Source organism: Maylandia zebra, linkage group LG22 (assembly GCF_041146795.1).
Source record: "Maylandia zebra isolate NMK-2024a linkage group LG22, Mzebra_GT3a, whole genome shotgun sequence".
NCBI lineage: Eukaryota > Metazoa > Chordata > Actinopteri > Cichliformes > Cichlidae > Maylandia > Maylandia zebra.
Genome location: NC_135187.1, coordinates 7,704,984 through 7,722,232, shown reverse-complemented (window position 1 = coordinate 7,722,232; position 17,249 = coordinate 7,704,984). Strand labels below are relative to the sequence as shown.

General features: G+C 44.4%; 1 protein-coding gene across 21 annotated transcripts in view; it reads left to right on the top strand.

Moving 5' to 3' along the window:
* Window positions 1-17,249, top strand: part of macf1a (microtubule actin crosslinking factor 1a) — a 237,642-nt gene that overhangs the window by 145,959 nt on the left and 74,434 nt on the right. For all 21 annotated transcript variants that reach the window (XM_076879037.1, XM_076879039.1, XM_076879041.1 and 18 more), the window contains 23 exons: window positions 22-176; window positions 531-657; window positions 794-977; window positions 1,145-1,311; window positions 2,087-2,265; window positions 2,355-2,493; window positions 2,572-2,765; window positions 2,922-3,081; window positions 3,180-3,263; window positions 3,341-3,448; window positions 3,591-3,689; window positions 4,453-4,575; window positions 4,693-4,784; window positions 5,052-5,187; window positions 7,561-13,710; window positions 13,819-13,974; window positions 14,147-14,362; window positions 14,449-14,592; window positions 14,785-15,072; window positions 15,935-16,084; window positions 16,239-16,472; window positions 16,670-16,849; window positions 16,937-17,110. In XM_076879037.1, the coding sequence (XP_076735152.1) occupies window positions 22-176; window positions 531-657; window positions 794-977; window positions 1,145-1,311; window positions 2,087-2,265; window positions 2,355-2,493; window positions 2,572-2,765; window positions 2,922-3,081; window positions 3,180-3,263; window positions 3,341-3,448; window positions 3,591-3,689; window positions 4,453-4,575; window positions 4,693-4,784; window positions 5,052-5,187; window positions 7,561-13,710; window positions 13,819-13,974; window positions 14,147-14,362; window positions 14,449-14,592; window positions 14,785-15,072; window positions 15,935-16,084; window positions 16,239-16,472; window positions 16,670-16,849; window positions 16,937-17,110 (9,639 nt within the window). The remainder of the gene's footprint in view (window positions 1-21; window positions 177-530; window positions 658-793; window positions 978-1,144; window positions 1,312-2,086; window positions 2,266-2,354; window positions 2,494-2,571; window positions 2,766-2,921; window positions 3,082-3,179; window positions 3,264-3,340; window positions 3,449-3,590; window positions 3,690-4,452; window positions 4,576-4,692; window positions 4,785-5,051; window positions 5,188-7,560; window positions 13,711-13,818; window positions 13,975-14,146; window positions 14,363-14,448; window positions 14,593-14,784; window positions 15,073-15,934; window positions 16,085-16,238; window positions 16,473-16,669; window positions 16,850-16,936; window positions 17,111-17,249) is intronic.

The window sequence follows — 17,249 nt, the reverse complement described above, 5'->3', positions numbered from 1 at the left end:
CGCCTCGCCTCATATTCTCAGATCACGATAAGCCGAGGAGAGGAGTGTGTGCTGCAGGACAACTCTCAGAGGACCAAGTGGAAAGTGATCAGTCCGACGGGGAACGAAGCCATGGTCCCCTCGGTGTGTTTCACCGTCCCGCCTCCAAACCAGGAGGCCATCGACACAGCCAGCAGGTGAGCCACGTACTGGAAACGTGCATTGGTGTTGCGAATGTATTAAACATTTGTTGTGGATAGCACTGTGCTGATTATTTACTTTTTTATAGTTGATTTTCTTTAAGTCTTTAATGCACAAAAGCCACAATTTTCCACAATACGTAGCGTAGCGAGGCCGTAGACTTCAGGAAGCACTACAGAGTAGGAAAGTTCGGCCTTCACATCAGTCCAAAATCCTAAGAAACTGTTTCCTAGAGATTATCTGACTGTTGAGCTTGAGCTTGGTTTATAAAATGACGTCCTTTTAATCTGAATCTATTTTGTTTAGTATTTTAGAGACTAATGTTCATGTTCCTTGTGTTTTGTCTACAGAGCTGAGCAGCTGTACCAGAAGGTCATGTCCCTGTGGCATCAGCTCCATGTGAACATGAAGAGTGTGGTATCGTGGCACTACCTGCTCAAAGACATCAAGACTGTATCTGGGTGGAACTTGGACACGGTGAGATCCTCTCCATGCGTTTAAATGTGACGGCTATGAATTTGGATTTTATTCTCTCGCCGTGATGATTTCAATTTGTGGTTCTTTTCTTCTCTTCCGTTATATTTATCTTCTCCCTCCTTGTCTCACCTTTCAGGTTCAGAGTCAGTCTCCATCAGAGCGGGAGCACGTCCTCAATCACCTGGAGTCCCAGATGGCCGACTTTCTGTCAGACAGCAAAGAGAGCTCGCTGTTCACGCCGGCCGAAAGACGAGAGCTCGAGAAGGACGTTCAGCAGGCCCAGCAACACTGCCAGGACCTGCTGCTCAACATGGAGACCGGTGAGTGAAGATGGACGGGCTCACACACGGATACATTTAGTTAATCTCTTGCTGACCTCTGACCAGTCAAACTGATGCAAATAATAGCTCTGCGTGTCTCAAAATGACCGTCTTAATCTGTTAATGAAAATAATCCACCTCGTTCCTCATCTTTTATTTTTCTCCAGTGGAGAAGGATGAGTCAGTCTCTCGGTCGTACCTGTCAGAGCTGCAGAACATCACCCTTTGTATTAACGAGGCTGAGCAGAGACTGATGAGAAGTATTGAGACTCCGCCTCCCATCCTGTTGTCAGGTGATGGTGCTGACAACACGGTCCAGATTAGAGAGCAGGAGGTGAGTTTGAGCTCCATCTGCTGCTTGCACACAGTTATTACCCATGTTATAAAGAACTGAGGGTTTTTTGCAGTATATTGTTGTCGTTGTCTATAAAGCCAGAGGAAGAAGCGCTCGTCCATTGATAGATTTGTTTTTGGATTAACCAAGAAATATCACAGCAAATACTCATCATACAAGTCAGCCTTTTTGGTGAGCAGCTAACAAGACAGATCTTAACAGACTTCAGTTAGTCCAGAATAAGGCGGCCAAAAATATATATATTTATAATAAATATATATAATATATATATTTAAAGCATCTTTTAAGCGAAATAAATAGCCTTATGCATTTAGAGAATTGGCTTCTATTCATAATTTCAAAAAACACTTAAAAGTCTATTTAGGCAGCTTTTAATTACTGTAAATATTGTAAGAGGGCAATAATGGAAATTTGTGTATTTTGTCTCAATGTTATTGATATTTATGTTTATATTTTCACAATAGTAAAACCTGACTGTGGATGTAAGACGCTATTTTGCATCCACTTTATTGAGTAATATTTTATTTGAGCAAACATTTAGCAACCACTGTTGTGGAAGCTATTGGGGTTCTTTATAAATAAGCAAATAAGCGATGATGATTACAACTGGTATTGAGTAGTATGGCTGTGGTCTGGAAGTTTCGAAACATTTACCACAGAGGAAGCTATTTTGATGAAGCAAAGCAGTTTTTATTTTAATTTTAAAGATTGTCACCATGTAGTTTAAAAATAAAGATGGTTCCTTTTTATGCAGAAGCTGCAGTCTGAGCTGGACAGCCTGCGCTCCAGTTTGGGTGACGTGTCTCATCGCTGCGTTAAGTTCTTCGAGGAGAAGCCCACCTCGTCCAGCGTTCCTGTCCTCCGGTCGGAGCTCAATCACGCTGTGGAGAAGATGGACAAACTGCACAACCTCTCAGCTGTCTACCTTGAAAAGTTAGTTAGATTTTTAGAAGTCATGTGAAACTTCTCTGTTCTTTTTGTTTCCCCAGATGATACGATTTGTTGTCCTTTTACATCTTTAGGTTAAAAACAGTGGATGTCCTGATCCGTAGCCTGGATGAAGCAGAGAGCCAAGTCAGGAAGTACGAGAACAGACTAAGTGAGGAAGACATTGTTCCTGCTGACACAACAGCCATTCAGAACCTCAGAGATCAACTGGGGGTAAGCCTCACCATCACATAAAGTCCTCTCATGTCTCTATAAAGATGAACCTCTGACCCTCTAACCTCTAACTTTCAGAAGTGGCAGGCTGAGCTTGGTGAGCAGGAAGGAGTCTTCCAGTCTCTGCAGGTGGAGGTACGTCAGGCCAAAGAGGCGGGGTCTAAGCTCAACAGGCTCCACCCGGACCGCAGCCCTGAGCTCGAGCGCTACCAGGACAAAGCCAATCAGATAACAGAAAGATGGAGTGGAATCAAAAGACAGATGGAGACACGGTGAGTGAAGATGCCTAAAAAGAAAAGGAGGAGCACGATTCATGTGTGTTGTGACAAACGATGTAACGATCTGCTTAGAAAAACTAACTGGATGCTGAACTTATCAGGACGTTAGTGTGGAAAAGGATCTGAAGGTAGTTTTCTTTTTTTCTGCAGACGAGCGGATCTTGAAGCTCTGGGCTCCTCCCTGCAGCAGTACAGAGACGGCCACTCCGCTTTGATCAAGTGGATCGAAGAGACGACGGAGAGACAAGAAAACACCCAGCCGGGACAGATGGACAGCAAAGCGCTGTCGGAACAACTGGCCCAGCAGACTGTTAGTGCCGCTGAATCCTCTGACTTACAACATGTGTCCAGATGAGAAAAACGACTTGAGCCTAAACATTTATAAATTCTGATTGTTTTTCTTTCCAGGCCTTGGTAGCTGAGATCGAACAGAATCAGACCAAACTAGACGAGTGCCAGACTCATTCCAAACAATACTGTGCCTCAGTGAAGGTGAGAAACCGTGACAGACGTGTCTCGGAGTGAAGGTACGCAGGAAACTTGATTCCTCTCGTGCTTTTATCTTGTAGGATTATGAACTACAGCTGATGACATTCAGAGCCTTTGTAGAGTCGATGCACAAATCACCTGTCAAGAGGAGAAGGATGCACTCTTCCTCTGACGCTATCACTCAGGAGGTAATTGGATAACTGTTTACCATCGTGATCATTGCAGGAGCTTTATTGTTTTAAGTAAATAAAGTTTGTGTGTTTTGTATTTGTCTGAATCTAATATCCCGCAGTTAGTGATGTTTGTTTGGGGTTTTTATTATCTCTTCAGTTCATGGACTTGCGCACACGCTACACAGCCTTAGTGACCTTAACAACCCAGCATGTGAAGTACATCAGCGATGCTCTGAGAAGACTGGAGGAGGAGGAGGTGACACTTTGATTCTCTTTCAGTGACTTTCTTGCTTTACACAGCGGTCATCTATTATTAACTGTTTAATTTACTTAGACACTACTTGTGGTTGCTGTAGCTCACTGAATCGAAGAGTTGCTATTATAACTTCTGTTCCCTGAGTGGATGAAGCTCCTATGCTTTTGAGTATTGCCACCAGACTAGCAGAGATCTGGCTATCAAATCTGACCTCTCGGCAGGCAACACAGAGAAGCAACACTGCAACATAACAACAGAAAGTGAGAAAACTTTAACTGGGAAGTGTAGATTTAATTGTTCTGTCCAGGACATACTGGTCTATCAGAACTGGGCAGAAATGCTTGAAAGCTGGAAAAGCAGCTAGCAGCTCCAAATAATTGATGTGCAGCTGGCACTGCAGTCCAAACCGCTCGCAATGCATCCCCATACTGGGTGTCTAGAGTTAACATGCAAGGTGCAGTTATCAGAAGCCTCCGGAGGAGGTGACGCGACACCACAGGCAGAGAGTACCGTGTCAAAACCTGTATAAGAACTGAGGGATGTTTGTGATGAGAAGGGTGTATGTCTGCAGGTGGTGCCTGTGATATGTCATCACAGGTCATCTGCCTGAAAGTTGTGAATAGAGGCGTCTTTGGTCAGGAGACACAGAGGTGTGATATCTCATACTGTATGTGCTGCACAGGTGAATTGACAAAAAGGGATCTTATGTGAAATCTACTGTTTAGTGTCATTAATTTTTGCTTTCTTGCCTCTATCTGTGCAGAAAGAGGTGGAGGAGGAGAAACAGGCCAGGGTGGGGCAGGTTTCAGACCTTCTGGGCTGGGTCAAAGGCCTCCAGGGACGCGCTGGTGGCCCCAACGCCGAGTCTTCTCTGGCTGCTCAACAGGTACTGTTTATACATATGCAATGAATGCGAAGGAGACTGTTATGTTGGTACCTCGTTTAGTGGTACATGAAGGTTGTTATGTTGTCAAATAGATTCTTCATCTGTTTTTTTCTGCAGGCCATCAATGAACAGCTAGCAGCCAAGAAAGATCAGGTGGCTGAAGCTATAAGGAGCACACAGGTCTTCCTTCTGTCGAAACAGGCCAGCAAGTAAGTTAACATGCATGGACTCCTCACAGAGAGCAGTGATTTTTAAATTGTCCTCCCAGCCAGCAGTGCACGCACCACAGGGGCCACTTCTGTAGCAACCAGCGGGTAAATAGAAGTTAGGATTAGATGATGATAACTGCCAACTTCAAACAATCACATTATAAATTTTATGTCAAAGCCACTGTAAAGCATCTTTCCAACACACATGCAGACTAATGTTAAACACCTAACTACACCTGTTAACCTTGTCCCTTTTTTCTTCTGTAGGTTGTCCCCAGAGGAGCGGGCACACGTGGAGGCTCAGCTGGACGAGCTGAAGACCACCTACAACCAGCTGTGCGACAGCTCCACCCAACAGCTGCAGCAGCTGGAGCAGCAACTGGCCAAAGAGGAGGAAAGAAAGGTAGATCGGTTTGGCTGGGGTGGGCCGAGCGGGGAGAAGGGTGTCTGCAGATTTATGGCAAACATGTATTCTGCTTATGCGAGCTTAAACAAAAATAACCACAAAGGTACTTTTATAAAATGTTCCTTGAGTCTGAATATCTCTGCGAGCGAAGCGTGAGTTTATATGTGGGCCAGCAAATTATCATCTATGTTGTTCAGCATGTTGTGTGTTCACCGATTTGCATTTCTGAAAAACATCACCAGTCTTGACGAATGTCACTCATTGACTTGGTTTGGTTTAACAAACACCGACGGATCCTGTTCAGATGTGTATTCAGATCCTCTGTAATAACCATTTCTACCAGGATGACCATCTTTTTGGTCATCACTGGAGAAATAAGGGTTGCTAAAATAATTTATACATCTAGAATACACTGCAGTGTTTTGTTTTTGGTATAAGAAACCTCTGCAGCTCATTAATCAATATATGGGTGTTAAAGGGAAATGTCAAAAGGACAGAAAACAACTGGAATACACCGTCTGAACTGGGCCTCAGCATGGAGTGATCCACTCTCACATTATCATATAAAAGCCTGCATTCATGTCATTAACTATCACCAACCCTGATTTTTATCATCCTCATTGTCACCGTCATCATCATTATCATCAGAAAATACATCTGCTGAGCTGCTAACATGGTTAATACACGGCCTTAGTGGTGCCGCACTAGATCAGAGCTTCCCAGGTGACGCTAGTGAGGGGAAAGCTGTAGAGCTTTGCTTTTCATTCTTAGAAACTGTCAAAAAAAGGTACATCCACATTTTTATGTCATCCCAGCATCGAAAAAGTAAAATGTTACTTTTCTTTATACGGTGGTGAAATGCCACTGCATAAAGTCAGCATTGCTTTTTAGCATTTTTCTGCATACGTTTACCCCATGTAGATGTACAGTCATCCAAGGGGAATCACACATTCCCAGCCCTCACACTCTCATACAAGTGTTCCTCCCCTTCATTTGAAATACATTACATCATCCCTGGATGTGTGAGAGAATTTCAGGTTTGAAGCTCTCATTTATGACACTTCCTAGTTTTTAACAGTTGCACTCATAGTTGATTTTTGTGTAAATGTTTTATGGTTTTACTAAAAATGCTCACTAAAAGGTAAAGTAGAACTTTTCAAGAAGTCACTTTTGTATTTTAGAGTGTAAGTGCACCAAAGGCCAGCTATGCAAAAACAAAAAAAACAACGTCACCATTTGAGCATGTTGTGTCCAGATCACAAGAGTATGTGTGAGAGAGAATGACGTTTTTGTGTTTGTTCTAATGCATACTATTAATGTGTGAAACTTTTAAACCAGCATTTTGCTTGAAAATCACTAACAGCTGCCAACGGAGAGTTGTGGACATCCAAGGATCAGAAAACAAAGCAAAACAGGACTTTGATAAACATCATTAGTCTATTTTGTGATTGCAGGTTAGAGCAGCTGCATGGTTAGTTTTAGTGCCATCCAGTCTCATGGAAATGTATTATGTAATGTGTGATGCAGTTAAAGATACAAATCTGCAATAATAATCATAATCTGTGCAAATCAGCAGGTAAACTTACTATCAGAAATGTGGAAATACTGATAAATATTTGTTATTTATCACTATTTGCCATATTTGCCCCACTCCCGATCAGCTTTCACTGAGCAGTCATGGTTTAGTATAGTTTCAGTTTGTACCTTAGTCAGTTTAACATTAGGTCAGTTTGAGGTTTTGACGTCAAAGCAGTGTTAGGAGTCTGAATGAAGAGTGGCATGCAGAACGCTAACAACCAGCTTCTCACCTGTCGCGCCTCGCTCTGCCGAGCCATAAACTGGCCCATTAGTGTGTGCACAGCAGGACGGGCCCAAACGGTAAGTAGCGCTCGCTTTCTCTCTTACCGTTGCCTTTAAGTTTTTCTCGTGTAGTTTTTCTTATTCTCCTCAACTTCTGAATACTTGTGTGTTCCTTTTTCTGCTGTTGTTTCCCCTTATCTAGCGCTTCTTTCTGCATTTTTGTTAGGAATATGCTTTGTTGCATGCTTACTGCTTGTCCTAGAATAGTGATGGTAAGTATTAAAATGCCTTTTAATTTAGTAGAAATTAAAACAAGTTCAAAATATAAATTATCAAATTGCTAACAGAAATATATATAGTGGCATTTTTAAACATGGATAAGCTGTTTTGTGGCAAGTGGTTGTGGGTTTTCTTCTCTTTTTTTTTTTTCCTGATTCTACGATCTGTCATAGTGTAGTGTCACATAATAACAAATTAACATTACGTAATATGCGTACTGGCTAAAACTGCCAGGTCATAAAGAAAAGAGAATGAATATCAACTGGGATTTTGGTTTCTTTCTTTTTGCAGAATGAGATTGCCATTGCTGGAGTGATTGACCTGAGTACAGTGGAAACATTCCCAGTATTCCCAGCAGCTCAACGTGGTCTTATTGACCAGGACACCTGCCATGTTCTGCTAGAGACCCAGCTCATTATGGGTGGGCTCCTTCAACCTGACTCTCCTGTCAAACTTTCACTGGAGCAAGCTCTAACTCGAGGCCTAATTGACAGCCATACCAGACAGTCCCTGTCTGAGCTTGAGAGCGCCCTGTATTTGGTGGAAAACACCAAGACTGTGAGTGATGAACAACAAGAAAATGCCTTGCCTATAGTTAGAGCCATGGAGACCGGGCTAATCAGAGAGGAAGTGGGACTTCGCATTCTCCAACTCCAGATGAACACTGGAGGATTGAGACATTCAACTGGAAAAATGTTGAGTTTGGAGCAAGCAGAAGACAAGAGACTTTTGTCTCCCAGAATTATTACCAAGCTCCAGTCGAGACTACAACACAGAGAGCTGATTGATCCAAACACAGCTGAAAAAGTAAATCTCTGTGAGCTGCAGCTCCAGTGTGTTCTCGATGATGATTCAGGGCTTCTTCTCTTCCCTGTCAAGCAGCAGCCTGGAGGAACAGTTTGCCTCCGTTCTGGAAGAAAAGTCGGTATTTTCCGTGCTGTGCAGGAGGGACTGATTGATCGGAAAGTTACCGTACGACTTCTTGAAGCTCAGCTTTTTGCCGGTGGTATTGCAGACCCACGATCTGGCCATCGACTGACAGTTGATGAAGCAGTTCGCCATGGGCTTATGGACCAGGATCTAGCCTGTGCCATGTTGGCACGTCAACTGCAAAATGGGGGCATTCTAGACCCTTTCAGTGGAGAGCGCCTGGACTTAGAAGAGAGTATTCGCAGGGACCTTCTCTCCCCTCGTTTGGCTCTGTTGGTCCTTGAGTCTCTCTGGACTTTTATGGGCTTGCTCTGGCCTGAAACTGGAGAGGTTTTACCCATTGCTGAGGCTGTTCAACAAGGTGTGATCTCGGGGGATCTAGCAAGGAGCACCCTGAGACAACGACATGCCATTGGGGCTTTGTACAACCCAGAAACCCTTCAGGTGCTGCCCCTGAACAGGACTGCTGAAAATGAATTAGATCCCAGTGCGGTCAGTTTTCTCAAAGAAATCCACATACCAGATGTTCTTTCCAACATGACCCAGTCAGGTAACCCATCTCTAAACCGCCACAGCTGGGGTTCCACTAGCTCCTCCTCTCCTCCATCCTCTCCCCTGCCTCCATCATCTCCCACAGGCCTTGTGTGGGAAACTACATCAACTAATGGGAAGGATCCTGAGGAACAAGCCAAACACAAGCTGCTGTTTCACCTCATGACTCACAGCTATGTAGATGCTCATTCTGGAAAGCGCCTCGTGCTGCTTGACCCTGAGCTAATGATAATGATCAAGGACGCTGACATGGTTGCTGGAGAATCTGCTCGTCAGGTTGAGCCGCTAAGCAGTGTGGCTACAGATAAGCTAGATAAACTGGAAATGGGGGAAAAGATTAGTTTGGCAGGTAATGGAGTGAGTGAAGGTGTCAACGACAGTTCCAGTTTAGTCACACCAAGTAAGGATTTTGAGATTAACGATAGAAGTGGCCTAGAAGAAATGCATGATGGGGAAGGAAACAACAAATCACTGCAGCAACCATCAGAACCCATAGAAGAAGATTTAGCCATTTCAGCTAAATATGAAATTGCTGGTGATAAAAGAGGAAAGGTAGATGAACAAAAGAAAGAAATGACCAGTTGGGACAGTTTAGCTTCAGCTAAATACCTCAACGATGAAATAACAAAGAGCCCAAATGAAATAATACAAACTGAATACCAACCCATGGATAGTCCTGTGCGAGACAGTGGAAGTACAACTGCAACAGAAGTTAGTGAAATGGCCACAGCACCACTCAAATCAGAGGATAATGTTGAAAGGAAGACATTCAAAGAGCTCGTCCCAGGGGAAAAACCAAATGAAGATGTTAAATTAACAGCATCCCAAGAAAGGAAAGGTATAAAAGATTCCCAGGCTGAATCAGAAATTATAAAACAAAACGTGGCTGTAAAAGAGACAGACTCAAAGCAAGCTAAACCACAAGTTGATATCTCTGAAGCAGTAGTGGAAAAGCAAGAAGAGGATGCTGAACTGGAGAGGATGGTCATGCAGCTCAAACAGGGAGGTCTAATGACAGAAGAAGGGGAAAAGCTGCTGCCAGATGAGGCAGTAGCCCAGGGTGTCCTTCCTGGCCATACAGCTGTTAAATTAATGGCTCAAGCCGGTTTGTTTGGGGGCTTCCTAGATGCCATCAGTGGGGAGTCACTTACCATGGAGGAAGTTATGCAGGAGGGTTTACTAGATGAAGATCTAATGTGGGGTGTCCTAAAGTCAGATAAAACCCTTGCAGGGGTTGTTGATGTGGAGAAAAGGCAGATCTGTGGGGTGAGGGAGGCAGCTCAGGCAGGGTTGATTGATCCCAACACAGCCTCTCGACTTCTGGAAGCCCAGGTGGCATCTGGGGGGATTGTTGACCTGCGTAGGGATAAGAAAGTCTCTGTGACTCTAGCAGCAAACCTGGGGCTGATTGAAGATGATCATAGAGAAGAACTTGTAGCACTGGAGAAGGCATGCAAGGGAAAGGATGCAGATTCCTCAACATTCCTCAAGAAAGCCAGTTTGCAGCTTCAGATGGAAGGTGTTCTCGACCCAGAGTCCAAGTCTCCAGTTCCTATAGAACAAGCTATTCACAAAGGCTTAATTAGACCAGAGGAAGCTTATCAGGTCTTGGCTAGGCAAGTGGCTGAAGGTGGTATAATTCACCATCCTTCAGGCATGAGGCTTCCAGTTTCTGATGCTGTTGATAGAGGACTAGTAGATCGGTCCGTTGCTCCTGGGTTAGAGGAACTTGAGTGGGTCTACCAAGGAAAAGTCAGTCCTTCACATCGCCCAGAAGCTTTTGTTTTCCAAGCATCAACCGGAGCTATTTCAGACCCTGACACTGGAATCAAACTTACTTTGACAGAGGCTGTTACTAAGGGTCTTCTAGATAAGAACAAAGCCAGTGAAGTCATGGCTTCTCCTACAGTAACTCAAGGAGTTCTTGACCCCCAAACAGCACGGATTGTGCCCTATTCAGAACTTGTAAACCAGGGTAAGATAGATATTGAAACAGGTAAACGCTTCTTGGAGGTGAAACCATTCCGTGGTGTTCAGGATAAACAATCAAAGGAAACACTGACCCTTCCCGAAGCAGTTGCATTAAAGAAAGTTGATCCAGCTCCAGCATTTAGACTTCTCCAAAGCCAGGCAGACAGCGGTGGGATCATTGATATCAGAACTGGAGAAAGGCTCTCGCTGCCTGAAGCTTCTAAGAGAGGTTTAGTTGGAGATGATATGGTCACAGAAATAGCTACAAACCAGTTTTTGAAAGGAGGCTTAGTTGATCCTTCAACTGGACAACGAGTCTCAGGTCTCAATGTTGCAACTGCTTTAGGACTGATATCTAACAATGTGGCTTTGGAGATTCAGGAGAAAGTGATGTCGGTAGAGACAGAGGGTGGCGAAGAAAGCTCTACACCCGTTGCCTCATCAGATAGTACGTACAGCCCTGCTATCAAATTTTCAGCATCAAGTCCAGACAGTCCATCAAACTGGTCTGATGTGAACACTGAGGAGCCCACGAAATCTCCACCTTCAAAGAGAGAAGCAGTGCAAGATGAAGAGAAAACACTGACATCTGTACTTTCAGATCAGTTAAAGTTATATGACACGATTGCAGATGAGGACAAAGTGGACAAACCTGAGTCAGGGAAAGAAAAGACTTCAAGGCAGCCGGACGAGTCCATGGACATCTTATTTAAGTTTGCAACTAATGTTGAGAAAAGAATCCAGCAAGCCATAAAAGAAATTAAACCACAGAAAGACACCACTAAATCACAGAGTCTTCCTGAACAGGAGGCAGATGAGAGACTGCAAATAAATGATGAACAAAGGAAAAGCATTATCAGAGATTCTGTAGAAGTCAAGCCGACACAAATCTATCATGCTGACAAAGATTTACAGGAAAAGGATAGAACAGGTGTCAATGGGGAACCTGTGCAGGGTGGGGGAAAAGAGCGTGTTCCCGAGGATGGAAGATTGAAGCCTAAGACAACGAGTCCTGTGGCAGCAATGGTTATAGATGACAAGGAAAGCAAAGAGGGTGATGAAGTGTCAAATTTGGGCGAAGAGGAATCTAAAAAGGATGATGTGGCAGTGCAGAAAGATGATGGCATAAGAGAGAAGGTCCAAGTGGTGGAGAAAACGAAGCCCTTAAAGGTTGAAGATTTAGAGATCAAAACCAGCACTCGTTCTGAAGAGTCAGCACAGTCATTGACATCTGCTTCCAAAGAGTCAGAAAACAAAAGCAAAAAGAAGAGGAAAAATAAAAAGAAGGGAAAAGGTAAAGAGACAGAGGGCGAAACACACCCTTCAGAGATAAAGCATGCATCTCAAATTTATCAAACTGAGGAGGAGATGGAAGGAAAGTCTGGAGCTGTTAATGCGACTACAGTTGAGCTTGCGTCACAAGACGTAGACAAGAAATCACAGATTCATGGTCAGGGAGCTTCTGAAGGGCAAATCGAAGGCATAAGAACTGATGAGAAATTTGAGGTTGAGAGTAATTTGGTGAGACAGGGACAGAAAGAAGCCTTAAAACCAATCGCTGAACCAGAGAAAGAGGCAAATAAAATATTAACAGCTACAGCAAAGGCTGATAAGAGAGAGGAGATGAAAGGGAAGTCTGAAGAAAAGGATTCTGTCGCTCAGCAACCAGAAAAACCAGAGAGCATTCAGGAGGTGAAGGAAAGGAAAGAGCATGAGCTGCCTCAGAAATCCCCTCTGCCAGACACTGAGAAAGCGGCCTTGATCCTGAAGGCCAAAGAGAGTATTCTTAAAAAGGTGTTTGAAAAAGGCGTGAGTGAGAAACAGGCTGCTGAGGAGCTGCAGGCGCTGCGCAAGGAGGTGGGGAAGAAGGAGGGTAAAGGTATAACTGTTAGTGATGTAAAGGCACAAACTCGGCACGCTAAGGAGGATGGAGTGGAGAGTCGAGCTGTAAAAGAAGACACTGTCAAGACATCCGATGGTTTATCTGAAGAAAGTAAAGAAGAAGAGATGAGTGTCAAGGTGGACAAAATGAAACTGAGAGAAGTCAAAGAAAATCTGCCTGTGGAGAAACCGTTGGTCGAGGAGACCACGGAGGCTGAACCGCTGGAAGTTTCTTCAAATGAAAAAGAAAAGGATGCAACTTTTGGAATGGAAGAGACACAAAAAGATATTAAGACAGCTGCATCGGTCCAATCTAAAGAAGCCCAGCCTAGTAAACAAAGTAAGAAGAGCAAAAGATCCAAGAGGCTGAAAGTGGCTGAAAAAGCTGAGCCTGATACTGAGAAGGCACTGAGCAAGGAAAAAGTGGAAGTGACTGCAACAGAAATTACCCCAAAATCCACTCTGGAAAGAACAGATTTGGAAAGCTCAGGTTTGATTCAGGAGCAGAAGGTAGATTCTGAGAGTCGGTCACTAACGAGGGATGTCCTCTCACCTTCGGCTGGTGAAGAGACAGTTGAGGTGGAGACCCCTGCAATTATTATTCCAACAGTTGAGACTCTTGAACAAACTTCACCACAGAGGCCCAGTTATCACGTGCAGGACATCGTACAAGCGGAAGAGATCAGTGGCGGGAAAGACAAATCCCATTCAGGCACTGGAGGTGTGATCGAAGCTGACCTTTCTCACGATGGACACAAAGTGGAGACTCAGTCCACAGCTCTGTCCGCTGCTCTGTCCACAGCTCAGCCCACAGCTTCTGATCCACAGCCTGATAAAACAGCTGGCAAAGGCAGAAAGAAGAAAAAGCACCAACCAGTCAAAGAAGAAGGCACCGATACTCCTGCATCAGAATCTTTAAAAAACCAACAGCAACATCTTGAATCTTCAGAAACGCCGGCTTTGCTCTCAGAAGATGCTGCAGCTGAGTCTGGATCACCTGTAGTCCCACAGTCTGAGACCACCACTGAGACCTGGGCAGAGGATGACGCCAGCGAGAGTCCCCAACAGGTGTCAAAGAAAGAGGAAGCATCATCTGTGACTGGCAAGGCAAGAGGAAAACTTGTGAAGTTATAAATATTTTTATTTATTTATTTATTTTAAAGCCCTTCGGTTGGTCAAAGCATCTTTAAAGTGTGTTTTGTTTTCTTCCCACAGTCATCATTGATGCGTCAAGAATGCTTGGAGCACGACCAGCGAATGGTGGCCCTGCTCTCCATGGTTAGACACATCGAGGTCCAACTGAAGCAGCAGCAGCAGCAGTCTGTTGGTCGCAGCCTCATCACATTGGAGGACATCATCAGACAGACTGAGGTGAAATTCACACACACAAACATGCACACTGCTTTTAATGCTTAAATTTGGTTTGCAGCTTAGATTGGCATTTGTTTTCCGTGCGAGACAAACCGGTCAGCCGGTTTAAGGATTAGTGTCTTAATCAAGAATCAAGAAAACTTTTGTTTTCTTTTCCTAATCTGTCTCGCAGACTCTGGACCTCGAACTGCGCGACATGGAGCCTGAGATCAACAAAGAGGCGGAGGCGGCTGAGCGACTGCTGAAGCCCCAACCGAAAAATGTTCCTCCTCAACTCCTATTGGCCCTGGAAAAGGATGGGCGGAGCTTGGCTCGAGGATACGAGGCTGCCAGGGCTCTTTCTGAGGGCATTCTGCAAAGTCTACGAGACCACAGAGACTCTTATAAGGTAGCAGAAACAGATAAATAACAGAGGGTAGCACACATATATAATAGACAAAGGCATCACTGACGGTGCTCCGACTTTTCCTTCAGGATGCAGTCACAGCTGAGCAGAAGTCACTGGGACAACACGTGGAGAGCTTGCTGTCTTGGCTGACAGAGACAGAGACTCAGATGGAGAAAGAGAAGAAAAATGACGGTTCAGATCAGCTCACGCAGCAGCTGACTCTTTGCAAGGCAAGTTTTCTAGAAAGAATAAATTGTATTATAAGCATATATACATTTGTCATGCTTTGAACCTGTGGATTTAAATAATTAGCAGTATTATTGCTTGGTATCGTAAACATGGATCATATGGAGGGGTGGGGACACTGGTTCACTGATTTGTTCTGCTGAGCATTCATTTGTTTGTGTGAAACTTTCCTTCAGGAGCTCCAGTCCTCTCTGATGGCTCGCTCTAGCGAGGTCAACAACGTAGTGTTTGACATTCAGGTGTTCATCTCAGAGCGGGCGCAGGACCTGGCCCCTGAGCAAAGCAGGCATCTTCTGGGGCAGCTTCAGCAGCTGCAGAAGGCCTTCCACAGAGCTTCCGGTCAAGCCCAGGCCTGGGCCGACGCCCTCTCAGCCCAGAGAGACAGGGAAGAGGAGCGGCAGTGCAAAGAGAAGGAGAAAGAAGAAGAGAAGGAGAAAGAGAGGCAGAGTGCGAGGGAGAGAGAGGTTTGGAAAACGATGATTGAGATGGTTTTAAACGCTGCGCAAACACTCGGTTAGCTTTCATATTTAACATCGTTTGTTGCCATGCTGTTAACTGTCATCATGCTAAAAAAGCTCATGTTTCATGAAATCTGATGTGTCGGATTAGAAAAGCCCAACATAATCTCGCTAACCTCCACCATAGTTTCAGCTTGTAGTGCCATTACACATCGACTCAGACCTGATCTCCTCGTCTCGGGTTTGTACTCGGACCACTGCTGCTGTTTTTGCAAATGCTTTGCTACTTGACAGTATCACCACCCTCACTTCTACTACCGAAACTTTTTATGCAAGTGTGTTTGCTCCTCTGCATGTCTCTATAACATGTGTATTATTAACCTGTTTGCCTTGCTGTTCCAGATTGCCACTGAAGAAAATCGCTTGTGTCACGGCGGTAAAGTAAAGCCTTGCTGGCTACAGCGCGTCACTGTTTTTCCTCTTGTCTCATCTGAATACCTGGGAGAAAGAGGAAAAACAGCAAAAATAAAACAGATACTTGTTTGATTTCTCTTTGTATTGTTTGTTTGTTGCTTGTCAGACACGTTGATGTAAATGTGTATGTGTGTCTGCCTCTGTGTGTGTTTTAAGTGTGAACTCTGGACACAATCTGCTCAAAGCTTGGCAATGTGCACTACAAACGTATAGCATCTTAGTAGTCTGTGCTTCTGTTAAGAGGTATAAAAATGGTAAAACAAAATCACGAGTGGGCCGTTCCTGAAGTGTTTATGATGGACTCGTCCGTACGAGGTTTGGTCAGGATCAGTTTTCCTCACATTTTCTTTCTTTCTGGATCTTTGCTTTTCCTTCTCTCTTCCATTTCTCTCAGGTGGTTCAGCAGCAGAAAGCAGAGTGCTCTCAGAAACTGGAAAGCCTCAGCATGTGGTTGGCTGGAGCTGCCAGCCTGCTGGCCAGTCAGAGACCAGGAGCAGAGTCAGGTGATGTGGATATCCTGCAGGAGAAGCAGAGGAAACTAAAGGTGTGAAAGTCCTACATTAATCTATCTTTCTTGTTTTTGTGTATAAGATTCAGCTCAGTAATTCTGGATATCGCACTTATATCATTAAAAATTTTAGTCATTTAAATCCTTAATATTTAACGGAATATTTCTATTTCTTTGTTTCTGTCTTCAGGAAGTCCAGAAAGACCTCCACACTAAAGGCGAGGGCATAGCTGAGGCCATCAGGTCTGTGGAGGAGCTCCTGTCAGAGCAAGGAGAAACCCTGAGCCCAGAGGAGAGGGAGAACCTCCAGGCGGCGCTAACAAGAATGAAGGAGCAGTACAGTGCTCTGACAGATTCAACCAGCACCACGCTGTCTGAGCTCGACACAGCCATTAATAACACTGTGCAGCAGAACACACAAAGGGTAAGAGCAGCAATGTGGTCGTACATCTGTCAGAATTTTAAAAATCCCCTTGTTAAAACAACTATTTTTACCCATTTCTGAAGATATTTTTTCATACATTAAAGACATTTTAAAAGTTAAAACCTGACATTTAAAGCAACTAGGTTTTAATTTAACGTCTTCCACCCTCCACTCTGCTCCTGTCTTCTCCTCTCCAGGCGAAAGCAGTGGAGGAACTACAGGAGACCCGAACTCATATAGACTCCCTCCTGAATGAACTGTCCACCCTTAACCAACCTGGAAAGACTCTAGCTGGATCTTCAGCAGCCCAGGATGTTATTGATTCCCCTTTTTCACCACCAGAGGGCGCTGTGATGTCACATACTGAGATGCTACAGGTTAACTCTCTGATCTATGTTTGGCACATTTTGATTTAAATGCCTTACAATGTTACAGAGTTCTGACCGATATCATCTTTCTGCCAGGCGGAGCTTCAGCAGCTCCAGGCTCAGCAGGCACAGCTGCTGCAGATCACCCAGTCGACTCGGTCCCTTTTGGAGCAGCCTGACACAACAGTTCCTCCTGAAGAGAAACAGCGACTCAGGGCTGCCCTGGACCAGCTGCAGGCTCAGCACCAGGACAAACTGAAGAGCTGCCAGGTACTAAAAGTATAAATATGTGTATAAATAGTGTGCTATTCTCCATACATAATATGTGCACTGTCTAGGAATATCTTTTTTGTTCAGTTGCAACTTAATGAGGTAATTAGTGATTTGTGTTTAGCCCCTGTGGTAACTG